Below are 21,526 nucleotides of genomic sequence, written 5' to 3'. Positions count from 1 at the left end.
CCTGGTGAAAATGAACAACTGGTACAGTTTTAGACTCTTCCGGAAAATACATTGTTACTTATTTTATTTATTTTTTTTTTTTTACTCACATCATGTTTAATGTTTGCGCAAAATTTCAAAAAATTCCAAGGTGTAGTTATTGAGAAAAGTGCAGACAGACGAACGGACAAGGGTGAATTTACAGGCCCACCCTTCTTTTTTCAGGGGACTAATAAAATAAAAAATCTGTATGATGTACAAACCAATGATGGAATGAAAATATGGCACATCAAATACTGTGTAAAATAATTCAGTTTCATTTTAAGTTTTTAGTAGCGTTCAAGCGACTCTATAAGTCACTGTCGGTCCGTCAGTCGGTCTGTCCGTAACACTTGTGCTTGACCTTTTTTGGTTAAGATCAAAGGTCTGTTAATAGATGCCATTCTTAGCTTTTTAGCTTTTCTTGGCCTTTTAGCCAGGACCAGGGTGTAGTGTGTTCCGGCAGATGCTGCAGGCAGGGACCGTGTGTGGGGGCAGCTCCACATGAGTCCTTGGTCAATGTAATTGTCACTATCCAGCTCCCAAGGGAGTTTGTCCCCCCCGTTTCCCCTTCACATAAAAAAAAAAAAAAAAAAAAGCCTTATGCCTAATTTGCTCGGTGGGGGAGCAAATAAATACAGCTTTTCTTGGCCTTTTGGCCAAGATCAAAGTATAGTATTTGTTCTTACATGCTGTACTTATGTTTGTAACTGTGATATAAAGGGGGGGGTCACTTTTCTGTATTAATTTAATGTAAAATGATCACCCACTTTACAACCAGTCAGTCTCATAGCCATTCAATTCATTCTTAAGTTTATTAAAGTCATTTACTCTATATTTATTTAAGTTATTTCAGCCCATTTTTCGGTCTTTAAGAATTTCATGTCAATCCTACATTCACGCATTCATTACACGAGAGCATGCGACTAATGGCTATTGGCCTTGTTTTTTTTTTAATCTCTTGGTTATCTTATTTTGTAAAGCTAGTTGAGTGTACGAGTATTTATCATACAAGTGAATGCCAAACGTAAAAATACATACATGGAAAGTATTTATAAAATGCTTGCTGAACAGGTGATAGGTTGTTTTACGGCATATCAACCCTTTTTGGGTTATTTAATGCTGAATCCAAAGATTTTTAAGAAATTTTTTTTAATAGAATATTTGTTTTCAAGTCGGTTTCTATTTAACCCATAGTTGGGACCCTAACAGGTACTACCACTCCGGGTCAGAGTGGACCTGGGAGGAATGGTAATTAAAGGGTGGCTCCATACTCCCCAAAGCCCACAAGCTGGGGCCTAACCACTGGATATAGTTTTAAGGTCATATCCAGGACCAAATAGGTGTGAGAGGCTGGTATATGGATCTGCAGAATAGATTTCCACATATGGGGGTCAAGGAGTCAAAGATATCAAAAGGAGTAAGTCGGCATCCTAGGAGTCAGACTTACCATCCGCAACCCTGCTTCGCACGTACATGTTTGACCACTCCAAAAAAAAAAAAAATTATCAGCTCTTATACTTCTAATAGTTTGTCATTTTTGCGCTAATTCGTGAATTGTAATTTTATTTGCCAGAAGGCGTTTGATTTCCACATTTGAAGCCTTCACCAAAATCAGAAATTTTAGCAATTTAAAAGCTGAACACTGTTTTTAAGGGAGGTAACCATTTTACCAAGAAAAAAAAAAAAATGCAAAATGCAACCAAGTAGGAGTTAAAAGTTACCTCCCTTAAAACAATAGCTTAAGCTCCCGAAATCATTATGCAACAAGAACCATGTTTAACCCCTTGTGACCTGAATTACATCATTAAAAAAAACCTGAGACAGATGGCGGCATACTGAATGTAAGCAATGGGCATTTTTTCAATCTGGAGGTATCTGGCATCTGCCCGGAATACTGAACTAATATCTACAAGGCATGTTTGAATCAATTCCCAGTTTATTTATGTAGTTGTATTTATTTATTTACAACTGAACAAATTAGTTCAATTAAGTCATAAAGGATTATGGATCTTTTTTTTTCTTTTTTTTTTTGTGAGAATTTATGACTTTTAGGGGTAGAAAAAATGTTCTTACCAGATTCTGTAGCAGCTTCCTTTTTCGATTTCTTTCCCTTCAGAGATTGGATCAACACTTTGAGCTCATCTTCATCTGAAAGACAATTTTTATAGAAATCAAAATTTTTATGTACTAAAATAGAGAAAAATCTTAATGGTGTACATTAGGGGTTGGCAAACTACAGGGTGGTCAAAAAGTCAGGTAACATTTTAAAGAAAAACGATATTAGCAATACACGTATATTTAAGTACCATACATTGAAATATAAAATGAAACAAACATGAAATGTTTATTTTGTTAATTGTCGTCCATTTCTCTCTATCAATCGCTGGAAGCAATTAACCACTGATTGTGTAACACGTGTAATCATGTCAGCTGATATCCGCGCAATCTCCTCTTCAATAAATAACTTTAAAGACGCTATTGTATCAGGCTTCTTGCCATAAACGCTATCCTTTACATAGCCCCAAAGCCAGAAATCAGGAGGGGTAAGATCCGGAGATCTGGCTGGCCATTCAACTGGGCCACGGCGACCAATCCATCGTTGCGGAAAAATTTCATCCAAGAAATAATATTAAACGAATAGAGATTATAATGGATCATATTGTTTTTTCTACCTTTAACATGTTACCTGACTTTTTGACCACCCTGTAGATTTATTATTATATATAGATTCTTACAGAATTTTTAATTTTGATTTCAAAGGATGTATTTTCAAACAAGTTTTCGCGATAATACCTTTACTTTATATATCATTTTAAAGAACGTTTTTCGTTTTATCTAATCGTTTGATTACAAAAACCTAAGTGATATCCAAAAACCGCCTTCAGCAACTTCATCGCCACCAGATTGCCAAGATTTTTTACGTTATTGGCATAAATACACTTGGTTTGCGTTGGCAAAAAAGTGTGTTCATTCCTAATGATCTTTATTGACATCAATAAATTTTTGTTTAAAGTTTTTTTTTTTTTTTTTTTTTTTTTTAACTTGAATTCAGATGGATATATCTTGAATCAAAAATTAAAACTACCAACCTGATATAATCATGATCTAACCATTGTCAGTGATAACGTAGATATGTTATTACATAAACTTGTTTAGATGGAGTGTTTTTTTTTTTTTTTTGCATTTTCTAATCTTGTTTAAATGTGAAAAAAAAAAAAAAAAAAAAAAAAAAACAATAGTTACTAGTTTACAGAAAGTTTTAATACATACCTAACTCGCTCTCCTCCTCGTCGTCGTCATCATCATCATCATCCCCCTCTTCATCTTCCTGGTCATCATCATCATCATCTTCAGCCTCATCATCATCATCATTTTCCATATCTTCATCATCGTCATCATCATCTTGCATTTCACTTAACTTTTTCATAAGTTCAGGATTTAATTCAATTTCAGAATCATCTTCCTCCTCATCATCATCATCATCATTTTCGGATTCTTCAACCTTAAAAGAGAATCAGCATTATTAGATAATCTGATTTATAGAAAAAAAAAAAAAAAAAGTCTTTGTATCTAACCAACATGTAAAAGAAATGTCAGAGACCCCGACCGTACCAAACTGGAAAGTCATTAACTGATGGCTAAACAGTTGTAAAATTCCCCGCCACTGCTAAAACTGTAAACTAATTTTAAATGTCCGATCTTTTGTCCCACTTGTGCGTCACACCTTGATTAAGCTATTTCAGCTTCCTTTTGTGTGTCTTTGACTACTTCCTATGATCCATTATCTGTTAGTTTTTCCTCTTTTAATGGGGTGGGATTATCACTCATTTTATATTCAAAGTAAAAAAAAAAAGTGCTGAGCATGTGGGTCCCCCCTCCACAAGTGAAAATTTTAACTTTCACCATGACATATTTGCACAAAATGTTTTTTTAAAAATCCGAGGCGTGGTTATTGAGAAAAGTGCAAATAAACGGATACACAATTTGGGATCACTTTTATCTCTAATGCCCTCTAGGGCGCAGAGTTATCACAGAAAATCCCTCCCGGCAAAAATTTATTACCACCATGACTAATGTTTGTGCAAAATTTAAAAAAAATAAAATAAAAATAAATAAAATAAGGCATGGTTGAGAAAATTGCAAACAAGAGCGAATTATTAAAAAGGCTCAATCCCTCCTTTGTCAGGGGAACCAAAAAAGACATTATTTCTGTCTCCATTTAAGACTAGATTTATCAAAATACTAGCAGGACTATACAGCATTGCCTGGGGCGATAAAAAAAAAAAAAAAAAAAAAAAAAAAAAAAACTAAAAAATATGCTAAGTTGTTTTTCATCCCCCACTTCCTCAGAAGAAAGAGCCCTTCTTTTAAGAAAGGGGGAAAAAAAAAAACAAATAAAACTTAAGACTTCCAAAGCAATAGTGAAAATGTCAATTCATCTTCTGGGTTTTATTGCTTTATTGATAACAATCATAATATATCAGGTTGTCAAATATGGTTAAAAAAAAAAAAAAAAAAAAAAAAAAAAATCGTCTGGTCAAGTGCACGTGGATATATACGTAGTTCACCAATCTGCTTTTACAAAAATAAGCTGACAAGTTGTTTATACAAAACTGGTTTTATTTTAACAAGACTCTGCATATAGAAAGCAGTGGGTGGCGGAAGGTTCGAGTGGCAGCTGACGGCGATGACAACTGTCAGCTCTCTGTTCTGTCCTTGCCCTGGTTTGGCATTTGTTTATATTGACAATTTCTGTCAGGAATTTTGTTTGATATTCCCAAACCAAGACCAAACATTCCTGATTGTCGATCATTGGAATAGTCGGGCAGTATCAAGTATGCAGATTTACAGTGTCTGCGCATTCGTTCTGCAAACTTTGATTCTCAAATGGAATGTCCCTTTGTTTTAGAATTTTGTCAAGAATCCACTGCATGTGCAAAACCAGTGATAATTCTGATATTGTCCAGCTCAGTATGCAACAATATTTGAAGCAAAATCGTCTCGATCATGAAAGTATGCGTTTCATGTAATATTTAAATAATTGCGACATGAAAAATTGAAAACATTGACCCCCCCCTCCCCCTTTTTTTTTTTTTTTTTACATAGGCATCACCACTTATCAAGGCCCATAGAAAACCACTCGAGGATAAGGGTGTACAGTAGTCAATTGGACAACATAGTAATCGTTAGTAATAGAAATTCGGTAAATTTGTTAACTTAAGTGGAACGGCTCATCAAGAACTTGTTTACGTTGGACTTGAAGATACTAGGGCTAATTTTCTGAATAGATGCAACACTCTGCGCCTGACCTTAATGACTACAATCCCAAATCCCAACGAATTAGCTGTCCCTATAACTGGGAGGGAAAAACCCAATAGCTAGCTACGAAATCCTATACATTTTACCTCCAAGACGATTGCGTTTGTCTTACCTGCATGCATAAAAAAAAAAAAAAAAAAAAAAAAAAAAAAAAAAAAAAAAAAAAATTTCCTCCCTTCTTCAGACTAAACCTTACCTGTAACTCAAAAATCCTAATGGAAATCCATCTGTAAATAAATAACCCCTCTGCTCTTGAACGCTAACAATCTACTCCTTCCAACCTATCCGCCACTAAACTCCCACATTGCTCCGGTGCTCCGCATCTGTAGTTGAATCGCTAACTTCCAGCCCCTCACATGCAAACTGTTTTAATAACCATCACTAAACATCTATACATTTCTACCTCCAAGGCATGCATTACAGCTCATTCCTATCCAGTAAGGGACTTAACAGCCTATGCACACAAAGGCAGGTACTTAACAGCCAAAGTACCCAGAAACAAAGCGATATGCACTACACAACTGTCTCGAGTTTTGCAACGATTAATTACGATATTGAAACGACACTCCTTGTTATGCAAAACGCCCCATGACTCTTACTAAAAAATACCTACAACTCCAACTCTATTCGCACCTACTGAAAACCTGCCCATATATATCTATTCACCTAATTACGCATGACTCAATACTTGCTGTCTTATCCATGCTATATTGCACTTACATCTTAACCCTCCTATCATCTAAAATAGCTCGGGCACAACTCGTAGCTCAATTCTTAATACCTACTCATACTGTAACACTATACTAGACCTAAGCTAACATTAATAAAATAAAAAAAAAAGGGGTACGACTAAAATCACATTATCTCCTCCCTAACAAGCCCTCTTACAAACACAGACGCTTACACTGCATGAACTTCACCCACCCCCTTTATCCATTAACAAGTAAATAGCATGTCCCTAAATCACTATGAGGAGTGTAACTAATCAGTAGATATAATCCCCAACAAACTAACCCAGTAACACTAACAACGCGGGGTCGCAGAAATACCTGGATTAGAACCTAGGCGCGGAGAAAACCCTCTCAGGGCTGACGGACCCAGTAGATCTTCCCAGATCATCCGTCTAGGAGAAGGAAAACTCTGAAACTAAACCAAAGGGGAGAGAGGCCTCTTCAGTCTTGGATGACAACCTTCCTAGAGCTGGTGACTCAAACAAATTCACCGGTTTGCAAACCTAAATTGCTTAAGGAGTAGATAGGCTCTGTCTATCGCCCGGCTTCCATACTCCTTCTTTGCCTATTAGACAAGCGCAGAGACACTATCTCAGTGATTCGACAGAAACACCCAGCGGTAGATCTTGTTTCCTGGCTAGGGCAATGAACGCCGTTCTTCCCCATTCCCAGCATGCCCCACCCCTAAAACTGAACATTTGGGAGTGCTTGAGTATAAGATATGCCTGAGCAGTTAGATTGGGTTGACCTTCTCCTAAAGGGTTGAGGGTACCGGATTGACAGTTCCTGGCTGCTGTTCCCGACTGGTAGTACAGGAGCCCTAACTCTTTGGTAGCGCTTAGAGCGGCTGCTCCATCAACAGTTGAATAATATCGGGTTGTTTGCAGTGCCATGACGCGCATGGAAAGGGACCCTGCACTCATCCCCGGTGGGCTTTCCTGAGGCCACAATCCTAATTGGAGAAAGGTCAGCTGATGGTCTACTTGTGATGCATGTCTGAAGCTCCGCATAACCTCTTGCTTAGCTCCCCCTTACCAAAACTCTTAAAAAAAAATATGACGACAGTACAATCTAAAAATAAGCTTAAACCAGGATTAGGGACAAACAAATTCAACTTGCCTCCTCCCTTGAGGCTCTCATTCACAAATATCCGTGGGCTTAGAACTAACTTAGCTGATGTTGAAGCATTTCTCTTAACAAATACCCCGGATATCTTAGCACTAAGTGAGACTAACCTACACTCCTCCATTCCCTCTAACCACTTTAACATGCCTGGATATCTCCCACTCTGCCGTAAGGACTCTGACAGACATATGCACGGACTTGGAGTTTACATTCGTAATACCCTTCCCTTGACTAGAGAAACAAACCTAGAAACAGATGATCAAGCCTTTATGTGCTTTAGACTAAACGTGCAACACAGTATTAGCTACTATTATTTTCTCTACCGCTCTCCCTCGACTCAGGACTGCTCCATAATAAACAAAGTATCTGACAGCATAGACACGGCACTGTCCCTCGACACTAGCGCACAAATACATGTGTTTGGTGACTTTAATGTCCACCACAAAAACTGGCTTGGATTCTCTGCTCACACAGATGCAGCGGGCAGCACAACCCATAGCTTCGCTATATCTCACTCCCTATCACAAATTGTTACATTTCCAACCCGTTTCCCTGACCAGGAAGAACAACACGCATCACTTCTAGATCTGTTTTTGACCACAGTTCCCGATGACTGCATAGCGAAGGCCCACAGCCCACTCGGGAACGCTGATCATGCAGTGATAATGGTTGAAATCGCCCTAAACTCTAGACCCAAAACTGAAGAGCCAGTGCTCAAAACAACGAGATATTATAATAAGGCTGACTGGGAAGCCATCAGGGAACTAATTAGAGATGCTCCATGGAAAAATATTTTCTCTCTCCCTGCTGAACAGTGTGCAAACGAGACCACTGACTGGTTCAAAACTGCAATCGAAGCGCATGTTCCCATGCGGAAATTTTATAGTAAGCCCCACTCTGCCCAATGGTTTACGTCGACTTGTGCAACTGCCATTACTCAAAAGCAGCATGCATACCGTAGGTTTAACCGACATAAGTCCAGTTCAAACAGACTGAAGTATATAGAAGCTAGAAATAACGTTAAGAAAGAAATAGCGACAGCTAAGAGAGAATTTACGGAAACCACTAAAAAGCGCATCGAAGCACAAAAACTAGGAACTCGAGACTTCTGGAAAATCTACAACAGTGTAGTAAATAATGGGCAATCGACAATTCCCCCACTAACCAACAATCACGAGGTTGTCTCCTCAGCAACCGACAAGGCTAACATGCTTGCCAGTCGGTTTGCCTCAAACTCCACACTGGACCCTTCCAACCACCCCCTACCTGACTTTCCTATGCGGACAGACGCCACACTAGACGATCTGAAAACCACCCCTGCTCAGGTGCATGCTATCATAAAAAACCTTGACACCTCAAAAGCATGTGGACCCGATCTTATCCCAGCTGTGCTATTAAAAAAGTGCCCAGCCGAAGTAGCTCCAGTTCTCTCCAAACTCTACAACAAATGTCTTAATGAAGCTTGCTTTCCGGGCTGTTGGAAAACTGCTTCTGTTGTACCAGTATTCAAGAATTCTGGTGAAAGGACAGACCCATCAAATTATCGCCCCATTAGCCTCCTTCCACTTTTTGCCAAAATATTTGAGACCATAATTAACCACGCTCTAATCCATCATCTTACAGATGCTAAACTACTGACTGACAAACAATATGGATTTAGACAAGCCCGTTCCACAGCAGACATCCTCACCGTGATCTCTGAACGTATATACCAATCACTGGACAAAGCGGGGGAAGGCAGAGCGGTAGCTCTAGATATATCTAAGGCTTTTGACAGGGTATGGCATGAGGGTCTCCTCAGTAAAATCAGATCATACGGTATCACTGGTAGAATACTTAACATAATTAAATCCTTCTTAGATAAGAGAAAAATCCAGGTAGTCCTCGACGGTCGCACATCTAAACAATATGATATAAATGCGGGAGTGCCCCAGGGTTCTATCCTTGGACCTCTATTGTTCCTGATATTCATAAATGACCTCCCCGACAACATTGCCTCTGAGATGGGTATATATGCTGATGACACTACACTCTATGGCAGACACGACAGGAAGACGAATGAACACATTTCTAAAGAAATGGCAGAAACACTAGAGGAAGACCTCCAATCTGTGGTGGAATGGGGACAAAAGTGGTTGGTCGCGTTCAATGCTGCCAAGACTAAACTAGTTTCATTCAATAATTACAAGAAACCCTCTCTACCACCAATAGCAATGGCCAACGACTCTTTATCTGAGAGTCCATCTTTCAAACTCCTTGGCCTAACGTTCACAGGAAACATGAGTTGGAACAATTACATTGAAGGCATTGCCAGGGCCGCTGCAAGAAAGGTGGGCTCTCTCTACCGTGCTAGAAAACTACTAACACCCGAAAGTATCCTGTACCTCTATAAGGCCACCATTCGCCCATGTATGGAGTATTGCTGCCACATCTGGGCTGGTGCATCTGCTACTAGTCTCTCGCTCCTTGACAAGGTTCAAAAGAGAGTCGCAAATCTGATAGGCCCTGAACTGGCATCTAAGCTTCAGCCTCTGTCCCATCGACGAAATGTTGCATCCCTCTGCCTGTTCTACAAGTATTTTAGTGGTGAATGCTCTGATGAACTGCAATCACTTGTGCCCCCACGACGCGAGCACCCTCGACAAACCCGACAGGCTACTAGATCCCACCCCCACACTGTAGAGGTCCCTAGATGTAAAAGATCTTTTTACTCCAATAGTTTCTTCCCCAGAACCGCAAGACTCTGGAATTCCATTCCAGGTCCCTGCTTCCCCAACAGTACTGACGTGCAGAAGTTCAAGTGTAACGTGAACCGACACCTTGCTGCCCAAATCCCTACATAGTACCCCAGTAGTTGTTGCCCCTGATAGTAGCCCCCTACACCAAAGTGGCAATTTGCCTTGTTTGGGGTGAAAATGTAATAAAAAAAAAAAAAAAAAAAAAAAAAAAAAATTAGATTGTAGTCAGCTGGAAAGCAGGAAAACGAAGACAGTTCCACAGGGGTGCACTTCTAAGAAAGAAGCTTTGTTCATGGAATCTATGTTTAGGTTTAGGCACAGATAAAGAGGGGGGGGAATTATTGATAGTGTGTACAGCTAGATGAGCGTTTCTTGAGAAAGTTTGGCGAGGGGGACCATAGATTGAAGCTCAGTCGAGCACTTGCCATGAAAATAACGATAAAGCAGAGAAACTCGCAACATCTCTTTTGTGAGATAGAGGTTGCAGGAAAGAGAAAAGGACATCTACGAGGCTACAAAGTTTATTTTGAATTCTATCAAGGCAGGACAAGTCCTTTCTAGCAGCTTCTACCTAGAAGATTTTTTTTTTTTTTTTTTTTTTTTAAATGGAAATTTAATATTTCCATTTTCATTCTTATTCCAAAGACAATCTATAAAATAACTTACCTTTTTGGGAGGAGTTTTCTTTTTCTTGGGGTCAGTCTTTGGGGTCTTTTTTGGAGTGGCATTTCCCTTTTTATTTGGCGTCTAAAAGAGAAATATTACAGAAAAAAAGAAATTCAAGTTGTGTACGCTAGATATCGGGAGGGAGAGATAAAAATCGATTCTAGCGAATAAATTAACATTTTATTTATTTACCATTTAATAACATTTTGTATATTTTTGTTTTCAAAAATTAAATACAAGTTTGGTTCAGATGCAAGTCGATAGAATTCAGAAATGCCAATGATTGTTTTTTTTTGGGTTTTGCCGGCAACAGTTAAACACAGAACCTACAGACTCACCAATTTAGATTATTCAAGACAAAAGATTTGAAAAGAATTTCTTTGCAAATTTTCTTAATGCCAAGAATTTTATTCATGATAAACACTAAATTAGCCATCAACTACAGCATAGTCTCTACTCAATGACGGCTGACACTCATTAAGCCCAGACTTTACAGGTATGTGTGCACTTCATCTAACAAGGGGACATCCTACACCCATCTTTCAAATAGGCTGCTATTTGGTCCAGAACTGCTTATTGAAAATTCACAGGTAACTTTCATATCTAAAGGCCATGCCGCTATCCGCCATCTGATGGATGGAAGACGGGCGCTCCACATGGGTTGCTGGTCTTCAAGGAAACCTGTTTCATACAAAACTTTAGGCTGTTATAGTTGATACGAACAAGCTTATGAGAAACGACAACGCCACGGCCAGGTGATCTTGATCTTGGCATTCCCGCTTTGAAAGGGATGCAGAGGCATGGAAGATGAAGATGGTTTTGGTATGTGAAGAGATTGGATGACAACCTTAAGACAGAATGTTGTCCTTTGATGTCAGGCAAATATCGCAGCTGGCCAACATCAAGGCTGACCTCCATGCTGTGGTCAATGATCATAATGCCTGGAGATCAGTCATCAATATCAATAATAAAACAAGTGTCCGACTCCAATAGCTGGAAACAGACTTTAAAAACAAACAGCAGTAAAAAGATATTTCTATATAAATGCTTATCCGAATAGATCGATTCGCATTTACAAAAGTTTTCAAGCATTTTAAGTAGAACATTTAGCAACGTCATCAAACTGAGTGTCCTTGCTTGAATCTTGTATCATAATGAAGTCATATTCTTGTCTGTTCACTAATCAATATGTACAAAAGGTCTACAGCTTGACAAAATTTCATACTGAAAACTAACTTACACGGCTCTATAGAAACATTTATCTTTAGTTGACCTTTGACAACTTTTCGTTTACTAGCCAAACCCACATGATTTTTAGAATATGACATCCTAGTTCTGTGACAAGTATGTACATCATATTTTTCTGTATTGTTTTAATAAGTGTAATTCTACATATACAAATTTCATGTTGATACTTGAAGCTATAAACATTATAATTTCTTCAGTTTTTTTTGTTTTTTTTTTTAAAAACAGCCTTGTTCTATTAAACTTTTGTTTAAATAATTTAACTTTGTTCGTTTTATTAAAAGCAAAAAAGTTGAGATATTTTTCACTCAGAAGTGATCTTTGGAAGATTGTCAGTGAAAGAAATACAACCACCAAAAGATGCTTTTGCTAGTAATTATATATATATATATATTCAACAGGACTCTACATACAATGGAAAGCTCATTTGCATATTACATTAAAAACATTTCAATAGCTTGATTTCATTCTTTATCATAATAGAAGATTTAATTGTTCTATCTAAAAATATTAAAGTTAATTTAATTTATACTGAATTTATTTTCAATTAATATCTGACAACAGTTGTTTAAAACCAAAAGCAAGCTTATTAAAACTATGACAGTTACCCCCCCCCCCGTATTAAAGTTACTTTGCAATTTTCATAGACCAAGATGGAGGGGTTTTATGCTCCCCAAAATCCAACACGTCATTTTTCATAAGTTAGGATACTTGGTTATCCTAAACAGTATGCGACTTTGGCTGGGACTTAAACGGCATATCAACCCTTTGTAGGTTATTTAATGTCGAATGCAGTTATTTTGGGAATAGTATTTGATGTTGTAGCCAGTTATTTTAGCGTTCCATTTGTTGGATTGATGGGAGTGGCTTCTTGTTGGTCGAACAAGCATAGATTATTTTTTATTTATTAGATTTTCCATTTTCTTTCCCTTTCTATCCATTTCCTTGCATCCCCATAAATATTGTGACTATTTAAGTACCCTAGGAAAATAAAGGGTTTGGGTATTTGCCCTATTAATTTCTCCAATTCATTTTCATTGATTTGTTCATGTGGAGGTATGTATAAAGAACAAATGCTTATCAGTTTGTGTAAAGTTGCTCTTATGGCAACCATTTGCAAATTTGTTTTTAATTCAATTTGGTTCTGTGGTATGTTATTTTTAATGAATACTGATACACCACCAGAGGCTCCAAGTCCCGTATTATGAATGTAGTTACATTGTTGATAGTGCTTTATATTCAAATTGTCCTCATTCTTAAGGAAGGTTTCTTGGAGACAAATAACCAAAGGATTAAATTTGGTTTGCAACAATAAAATTTCATTGTAATTTGCCTTCAATCCACGGCAATTCCATTGAATTATCTTGTAATTCATGATTTTTTTTTTTTTTGGTTCGAGGAGTAACTTCAGTTTCCATGATTTGTAGTAGTAGTAGTAGTAGTAGTAGTAGTGGCTTCTATTTGTGGTAATTTCTTTATATTTTGTTTTTTGGTAGATGTATCTTGTTTGTTTTCCAAGTGTTTTTTTTTCACCACGGGGAAGACGTATTGGTGACCTGACCTGTGTGGTCTTTCTTTTAACTGATTCTGTTTTTCCTTAGTTTCGTCTTTTTCAGGATCTGCACAACGTACTGGTGATTTTTGCGGTCTTTCTTTTGATTGTTTTCTTGGATGTTCTGATTTTGGTTGAGAATTCGTTTTATTGGTAACATTAGTTAATGATTTTATGGGATGATTAATTTTGGATATGTTTGGTTTGATTCATTTATAAATTTGGGCCAGTCGTTTGGTCCAAAATTGTAACAATTTGTTTATTAGTATTTCGTATTTGGAGTCTTGGTTAGTGATGTTGGATGATATACAACTTGAGGTGACTTGAGAGTACATCTTTTCCTTCATGTATCCATCTATTTTCCTGGCTTTGAGGAAGGAAATGTTTTTCGTATGTTTTATTGACACTACTTCCTTTTATTTCTTCCAGATTCTGCATGCTCCAGCATAAGCAGGATGGTTTTCTCCACAATTTGCACATTTGCAATCAAGATTGCAGTCATTGACAGTATGGTCCGGATCTCTCTGACCACATCTGCCACACACTGCTCATCCCCTACATGCATCCTCATGGTGCCCAAACTTCTGGCATTTAAAGTACCGAAGTGGGTTTGGTATAAAGGGTTCAACGTTTTCAACGTTGAACCCAATTTGGATTTCTTTTGGGATAGTATGTCTATCGAACTGCATTATGTCAATGTTCGTATGCATAGTCTGATTCTCTTGTTATTGTAATTCTTTTAACGTTTATTACTCCTTAGGTTTTAAGTTCTTGTTATTTTTTCAGTAGTGCACATTGAGATTTTTGATTTTACTACACCTTTGGATGTATAAGTTTTGATATTTATGTTGTGGAAAATTTTCATTCCTAGGAGAAAAGTGGCATGTTTTTCTCTTTCCACTTCCACGAGTAGGGGTTTATTTTTTTATTTTTTAAAAGTTTTTACATTTGGGGGGGGGGGGGGGGGTAATATATGCCGATATAATTTATGTATAATAAACGGTGATAAGTCAGTTATTTTGGTTTCTTCGGTGGATTCCAATACAATAAATTTTGAGGATATTTGATGTAGTTCATTATCTGAACTATCCGAGTCGACGTGTTCGCACTTTGAGATTTTATACTTGGCCATATATATATATATATATATATATATATATATATATAATTCATTGTTTATACCTCAGAGTTCAATATTGGGGCATGTTAAGGGGGAAAACCCATTCGCCTTGTCATGCCAAGGTTACATAAACAGTAACCATGTCCCAAATGGGAGCCATGAGCACCCATAATCCTTTAGTTACACAATCCAAGTCATTTTTGGTAACTTCCAGCACTATACAGCCATGTCATGACTAATCATTTGGCCCATTTGACCCTAGCCACCGCCTTCCAACACATTGAAAAGAGGGGAAAATATGTCTATAGTTTATAGTGGTACAGAGTAGAACTGTATTTGTTACAGTTTAGAGGAAGCTGATAGGAAAGTAGATATGTTAGGGCTTGACGTAACTAGCTGATTGATCGGATCGGACCCCTCCGACCGCCCGTCTAGTCTTGTACGAGGCCAAAGTGGAGTGTTGCAACAGATATCTTCAATTTCCCTAGATATCAGTTGCTCAGCCACCAAGATCCTTTTCAGAGTTATTACGGGTCGCCACCCACGGCCAACAGGTGGCTCCTTTGAGATACTTTTAAGGTAGGGAAGGAAAAAAAGGGGGGGGGGGCTGTTTTTGTAGAACATAAGTTTTACAAAAGAATAGAAAACAAAAACAGAAGTATGCGACTAATCCCTCCGCCCGGCAATGTTTCGACTGGGCAATGCCAGGTATATGCAGCTAGTATACTTCTAAAACTCAATGACTGTAGAACTGAAATGACACTACAGTTTTGTTAAGTCATTCTAGAGAGGAGGAGGAGGAGATAACCAAGCACAATGGATGACATCACAAGATGGAGATAAGCGTATTTGAAGAAATATACCAAGTGTGGTTCATAAGAGCCAACAAAACAGTGCAAAAATCTTAAATATACAAGAACTTGGCCTTAGCAAGGACCGACCCCCTCCTTTGGGGAGTCAGGACCTAAAGGACCGACTCCACATTTGTGGGAGCTTGGACCCGGAATCCGATCCCCTTTTTTGGGAGACTGGAATCTCGGGACCAGCACCACTAGCTGGTAGTTGAGACCTGCTTTTGTTGTTTTTGTTTTGCATGCGTTTTTTCTTCGTTCCGGTCTCTTCCCTCTAGAGACAGGGGATGGTCTAATTTCTCCACACTTAATTGCCTGAGCAGCACTCTGACCTGCCAGGCCCAAACTTTGTCTATCTTCGCTGCTCTCCCAGTGGATCGAGCAGACAGGGTTCTCTTTCTCGCTTCCGTTGGGGTAAGTTAGTGGGTAGGGTGACGTGGGGTAGGGCGGGTGCTTCGTTTCTGCTCCCCTCTGTGGGCAGGGATGCCTATCCCCTCTCTCTCTTAATTGCGACGCGGCACTCTGACCCGCTAGCACCCACTGCGTCTTTCTTCTCTGCTCTCCCCCCTCGCGGGGGAATCTGAGCTGCTAACCCGACATCCCCGTGAGGGGAAGTCAAAAACTCTAATTTCTTCAAAGTCCGCTCCTCCCCCTCCTCCCCCTCCATTCCCCTGGGTTTTCTTTTCCCCCACTACACTTTGGTCCGCGCCAGCGGCCAGTGCAACTGCCACGATGCCAGGCAGGAGGGGTACGTCACCCCAAATGCGCAGCATCTCAACTGCTAACGACTCCCTATGTGAGGGAGCTGATGCATCTCCCGGCGAGACGGCGCCAGGAAACAAGGTAGGGCCCCGGCGCGCGGCGACCTTGGAAGAAAGCGGGAGAGTAGGGCCGCAGCCCGCGGCGACCCCCCAAAAAGCACCTGCAACCGCTCCCCACGAGGGCAACCCAGCGGAAAAAGCTGCCGTTAAGTCACTAGCTGGGGAAAGTGCAGAACCCAGCCAACCAGCTGCACCCCAGGAGGGCAGAACCAAGGGAGGAAGACCGGGGAACCCATCCCCCGCTCCCCCAAAGGGCGACTCCCCAACAGAAAAGGAGGAAAACAGCACTGCGGACCAAACCGAGGCACTGGATGAAGACGTAATAGCCTCCATCTGCTCACTATTCGGCGGGGAAGACAGTGATTGGCCCCCCAACACTCCCCAAGAGGACCAAATACGGAAAAGGGGTGACTCTCCGGCCAGTGGTAACAAAAGCAAGTTGGAAGGAGAGACACCCTTGACAGTACCCACCAACGCTCCAGCTGGGAACACGGCACCAGAAGGGGAGACACCTCCATCCCCCAAGGGGACAGCCACCCAGCAAAGGAAGAAAATAAGAAAGGGGAGCGGCCCGGAGAGCAAACCAAGCCAGGACGAAACAACGCCAAAGACACAATGGCCTACTTTGCCTGGTAACGGCCCCGTTCCGAAACCAAAAATGCCCATAACAATGGAGAGCCCCACAACACCAGCTACGCCCCCCAACCCGAGTCCAGCTGACACCCACCAGGATGGAGGACCGGCATGGGGCCCCAAAGAGCAGCAAGGGAAGTTGACGCCCGAAGACTACAGAGCACTCTTCGACTCAACTTACAAGGAGTATACCCAGGGGAACAACATCCAACCCCTCCCGGGTCAAGTGGAAGTTCTGGAGAAAAGAGTGCTCTCGCTGATAACTTCAGACACCAAGACAAGGGGTCTGACGGGCGTCAACAAGGACACCATGATGAACGTGTTGCTGGAGCAGAACATTCCCGCCAACTACATCTGTAGAAGGAGTTACGCACAGTGGGATGTTCTGCTCCCCACCTCCGAAGACGCAGTCAGGCTGTCCAGGACCTGCCATCAGAGCAGGAACATAAAGCTCCAACCCATCTATATGAACAAGAGGAGAGCAAATGTTTCTGCTCTAAACGTCCCCTGCTATATGGAGGCCAAACAACTGGGGGCTATCCTAAGCCAGTATGGAGACGTAGAGGAAGTCACCCCGGTCCGCGGATTAAGAAACATCATGACCGGGGACTACAAAGTACAGATGGTCCTGGACAAGGCTGGATTCTACGCCATCCCAGCCACACTCAAGTTCGGAGAGTGGACACTCTCCCTTATAGTGGAAGGGAGGAGGCCTCATTGCTGGCTGTGCACACAACAAGGGCATATGGCGAAGGACTGTCCAAAGAGGAATGGAGGGAAGAAGCCCACAAAAGCGGCGGGAACAAGCGTGACAACAAATCAAGCCGTGGATCCCGCGCCGGCCGCAAATCCTCCAGAGGCACCGACAGGCTGGGTGACGGTCGTAAAGAAAGGCAAGATCAACAAACAGCCATCCTTGCAGACAGTCACCCAAGACCAAGAACAACCGAAGAGCGAGACAGAGAAAATGGACACACAGACACCCTCCTCCTCAAACAAGAGGAAACTACCAGAATCTGAGGAGGAGGCCGCGTCAGAGGCAGAGGAAGAGACAACAACAGTCTCTATGGCCCTGAGCGCAACAGAGATCAGGAGGGCCAGGAGGAGGAAAAGCCGCAAGACACGCGCAAACCCTCCTACCCCCACTGAGACGGACTCCCTCGCAACAATAACACAGGATGAGCCCCCTGTGATCCCAACACCCCAGCAACCTGAACAACCTTCCCCCTCTCCTATAAAGGCCCCAAGAAACTCTTCCCGCCCCTCATCCCGTGACAGGAGCCAAAAAGAAGAAAACGAGCAGGCTACCCCCTCCCCAAGCGCTCAGCCTCCCCATCAACCAAAAGAGATCCCCTCCCCCACTCCCAAAGTCCGCACTGAACGGACCAAAAAGCTCCCCTTCCTGCCAGGAAGCAGGATTTGTGAAACAGACCCTCTCCAACCGGCTCCGGACCTTAAAGGACAACAGAAGGTCCGGTACAATAAACTTAAAAACTTTGAAAAAGTCGGTGGAGACCTAGTAACAGACCCCACTAAATTCAAGGACGCTCCCTTGTTGACCACTTTCGTTAGGGTCAACAAGGACGCTAGGACTGGAGGAATGTGGGCAATGATTAGGGCAGCGAAGAATGCGATCCCAGGCCAGCAGCTGGTGGATAGGGACCATCCTTCACTGACCAACATTTTCTTTAAATGTGAGGGTAGAATCCCCATGTATGTACACCCATCGCTATACAGGGCACTCAAACTAACCTTCCCCCTGGACGTGGGGGGCGTGGCCAAGGATGGATCACCTTCATCGGATTTACTTACCGGCAGCCTTGGCCAGGCCTGCCATGTCCTCACTGCCCAGGATTTCAGACCCGTCTGTGACAGTGCTTGAGGTAAGTGATCATGTCTTTGAACTTGGCTACATTGAATGTGAGGGGCATCAGGTGTCGAAGCAAGGCCTCGCGCGTTGTGAGAGACTTGGTGTCCCTCAAGGTAGATATTGCCGCTATCCAGGAGACCCACTTTGTTTGTGACGCGGATTGTCAGGTGCTGGTAAACGATTACGATGTCTACTCAGCATATGGCAATACCTATAGTCGTGGAATCTCCTTGCTAGTGAGTCGCACCCTGTCAGCGTCGGTGAATGTTGTTCACGCAGGCGAGGACGGGCGGGCGCTTGTTGTTGATGTTGCTGTTAATTGTAGTGTTTTTCGGATTGTTGCTGTTTATGCTCCCAATGCTGCTGTAGAGAGGGCAACCTTTTTTCGACGGTTGGAGGGCTTCTTAGTGGATCCGGAACGGTTAGTTTTAATGGGGGATTGGAATGCAATCCTTGATCCCAAAATAGATAAGGTCGGGGGGACTAGCGGGTCGGCGTGGTGTGACAGCAGTCTGTCTGACCTGATGGCCTCGTGCGATCTCGTCGACAGATTTCGTCTGGATCATCCGGGGCGGGAGATGTGGACGTGGCATCCTGTAGTGCCTTCCCATCCAAGCACTTACTTGGATCGGATGTTAGTTAGAAGAGGCGATGTAGACTTCCTATCTTGCCCCACGTTCCACTTGCTAGGACACTCGGACCATAAACTTGTTATGGCCCGTTTGAGCTTAAGCGCTAGGCCTAAACTGGCCGGATACTGGAAGTTCAACAGCACCTTGTTGGAGCTGGAGGACTACCGGTTGAAGGTCACTGAGCTAATTCAGCGGGCTTTAGTGGGGGCGGTTACAGGGAGTAAGTGGTGGGTTAGTCTCAAGGCCAAAATTAGGCGCTTCTCTGTCCAGTATAGCCAACGCCTCGCGATAGATAAGGCTAAGGCAAAGAAGCGTTTAGAGGATAAGCTGACCCGGGCGGTGGAGGGGGGGGGACCCCCTAGAGTTAGCACTAGCTAAACAAGATCTCAACCGCTTGGCTAGCGAGCGGTATGAAGGTCAAGTAGTTAGGGCTAGGTTAAAGAAAGTTTCTAACGAGGCTGTGAATGTTGACGCTGTTGAGCGTAAGGCTGCTTTAAGGCGCGGTTCGGATGGGTACATTCGTAAAGTACATAACCTGGAAGGACACCCCTTAGTATCGACTCGGGAGATCTGCGAGGGGTTTCGGGAGCATCTATCGGTGCGCTTCACCCAACTACCCGGACTCAGGGTTGATGAGTTTGGCAGCTATTTGGCTGACTCGCCCCGCCTCACGGCGGCTCGGGCGGCTAGCTGTGATGGTCTTATTACTGAACATGAGGTCATTACTGCGTTGAAGCAGGTCGGCTATAACAAATCCCCGGGTCTTGATGGTTTACCCTACGAGTTTTACTTGAGGCTGTCGCCCATGTTGGTCCCTATTCTGAAGGATATGTTCAACCATTGGTTTGCCCAGGGTTCCATCCCTGGACAGGTGACCAAGGGTGTGATCACATTGCTGAGGAAAGGTCAACGGCATGGTGGGAGGGAAAACTTTGATGATTTTAGGCCCTTGACTCTGCTAAACACAGAGTTAAAGATTTTGGCAAAGATTCTTGCGAATCGCTTGCAGGTTGTCATCACTGACTTGATCGAACCGGACCAGACTTATGCTGTGAAGGGGAGATCGATTCAAGACAATTTGCACTTGATACGCTCGATCATAGAGGGGACAGAAGACGACGCCGAAGCCGCGCTGATCAGTTTGGATCAGTCCAAGGCATTCGATAGGGTCGACCATCGGTTCCTAGGATCTGTGCTAGAGGCCGCCGGATTTAATCCGGACTTCCGCAAGTGGATCTTTGTTCTGTATGACAGGCCGACGGTAGCGGTGCAGATCAACGGTAAGCTGTCGGAGTCATTCGCTGTCTCTCGGTCGGTGCGACAGGGTTGTCCGCTGTCGCCTCTGTTGTATGTCCTGGCGTTGGAACCCCTCCTTCGCAAGTTAAGGGACGAGGCGGCTACACCAGTCCTGCGCGGAATAGCTCTCCCTGGAGGCACACGAGCCAGGGTTTCCGCGTTCGCCGATGACGTCACCGTGTTCGTGTCTTGCCTCACGGACGTTCAAGCGGTGGTCGAGGCGCTCGCTCGATACGAAGAAGTAACAGGGGCCATCTTCAACCGTAGCAAGTCTGTTGGCCTGCGGTTGGGGGCCTGGACCGGGGTAAACTCACTTCCAGGTATTTTCAGCTGGACCGATGGACCGGTCCGCATTCTCGGTGTCTGGTTTGGACCGGGACTTCAGCTGGAAAAGAATTGGTCGGAAGTACAGTCTAAGGTCAAATCGTCAGTAAAGACTTGGATTGGAAAGAAATTGTCCTTGAAGGGTCGGGCGGAGGCGTGTGCTACATACGTTTTTCCGCTCATCCTTTACCGTTTGTCTGTACTTCCTCTCCCTGCAGAACGACTAACCTGCTTACAAGGGCGCCTCGATTCACTTTTGTGGAACGAGGGTAAGCATTATGTCTGCAGAGAGGTCTGTGTTCAAAATCCGAGCGAGGGAGGCCTGGGTCAGCCCAGTCTCTTGTGTCATAGAAACGCCGAGAGATTGGCTTTCCTGGGTCGTTCGCTTGAAGGAGACGCTCCTTGGGTCCCTGTGGTTGAGAACTCGTTTCCCAACCTCAAACCCAACCCTTCGGTAGAAGGTCGTCGTAGACCGAAGGGGGAGTCCAAGTTCTTCTCCGAATGCCGAACCGCTCTTAGAGCTTTGCCGGGGACCAATGTCCTCGATCAGCCAAGGAAGAAACTGTATCGGGATTTAGTGGA

General features: G+C 42.5%; 1 protein-coding gene and 1 pseudogene across 2 annotated transcripts in view; one reads left to right on the top strand and one right to left on the bottom strand.

Moving 5' to 3' along the window:
• LOC145266552 (uncharacterized) overlaps positions 1-21,526 on the bottom strand; it is a 41,230-nt gene that overhangs the window by 8,739 nt on the left and 10,965 nt on the right. For both annotated transcript variants that reach the window (XM_080122334.1, XM_080122335.1), the window contains 3 exons: positions 10,601-10,681; positions 3,292-3,523; positions 2,095-2,169 (listed from right to left, as the gene is read on the bottom strand). In XM_080122334.1, coding sequence (XP_079978460.1) covers positions 2,095-2,169; positions 3,292-3,523; positions 10,601-10,681 — 388 coding nt within the window. The remainder of the gene's footprint in view (positions 1-2,094; positions 2,170-3,291; positions 3,524-10,600; positions 10,682-21,526) is intronic.
• Positions 658-789, top strand: LOC145266829 (U2 spliceosomal RNA; annotated as a pseudogene).

This window comes from Euprymna scolopes, chromosome 41, assembly GCF_053919585.1.
Source record: "Euprymna scolopes isolate OS-2025 chromosome 41, ASM5391958v1, whole genome shotgun sequence".
In the NCBI taxonomy this organism is placed as follows: Eukaryota; Metazoa; Mollusca; class Cephalopoda; order Sepiida; family Sepiolidae; genus Euprymna; species Euprymna scolopes.
Note: the sequence above shows the minus strand (reverse complement) of the source record. Positions and strands in the feature narration are given on the sequence as shown.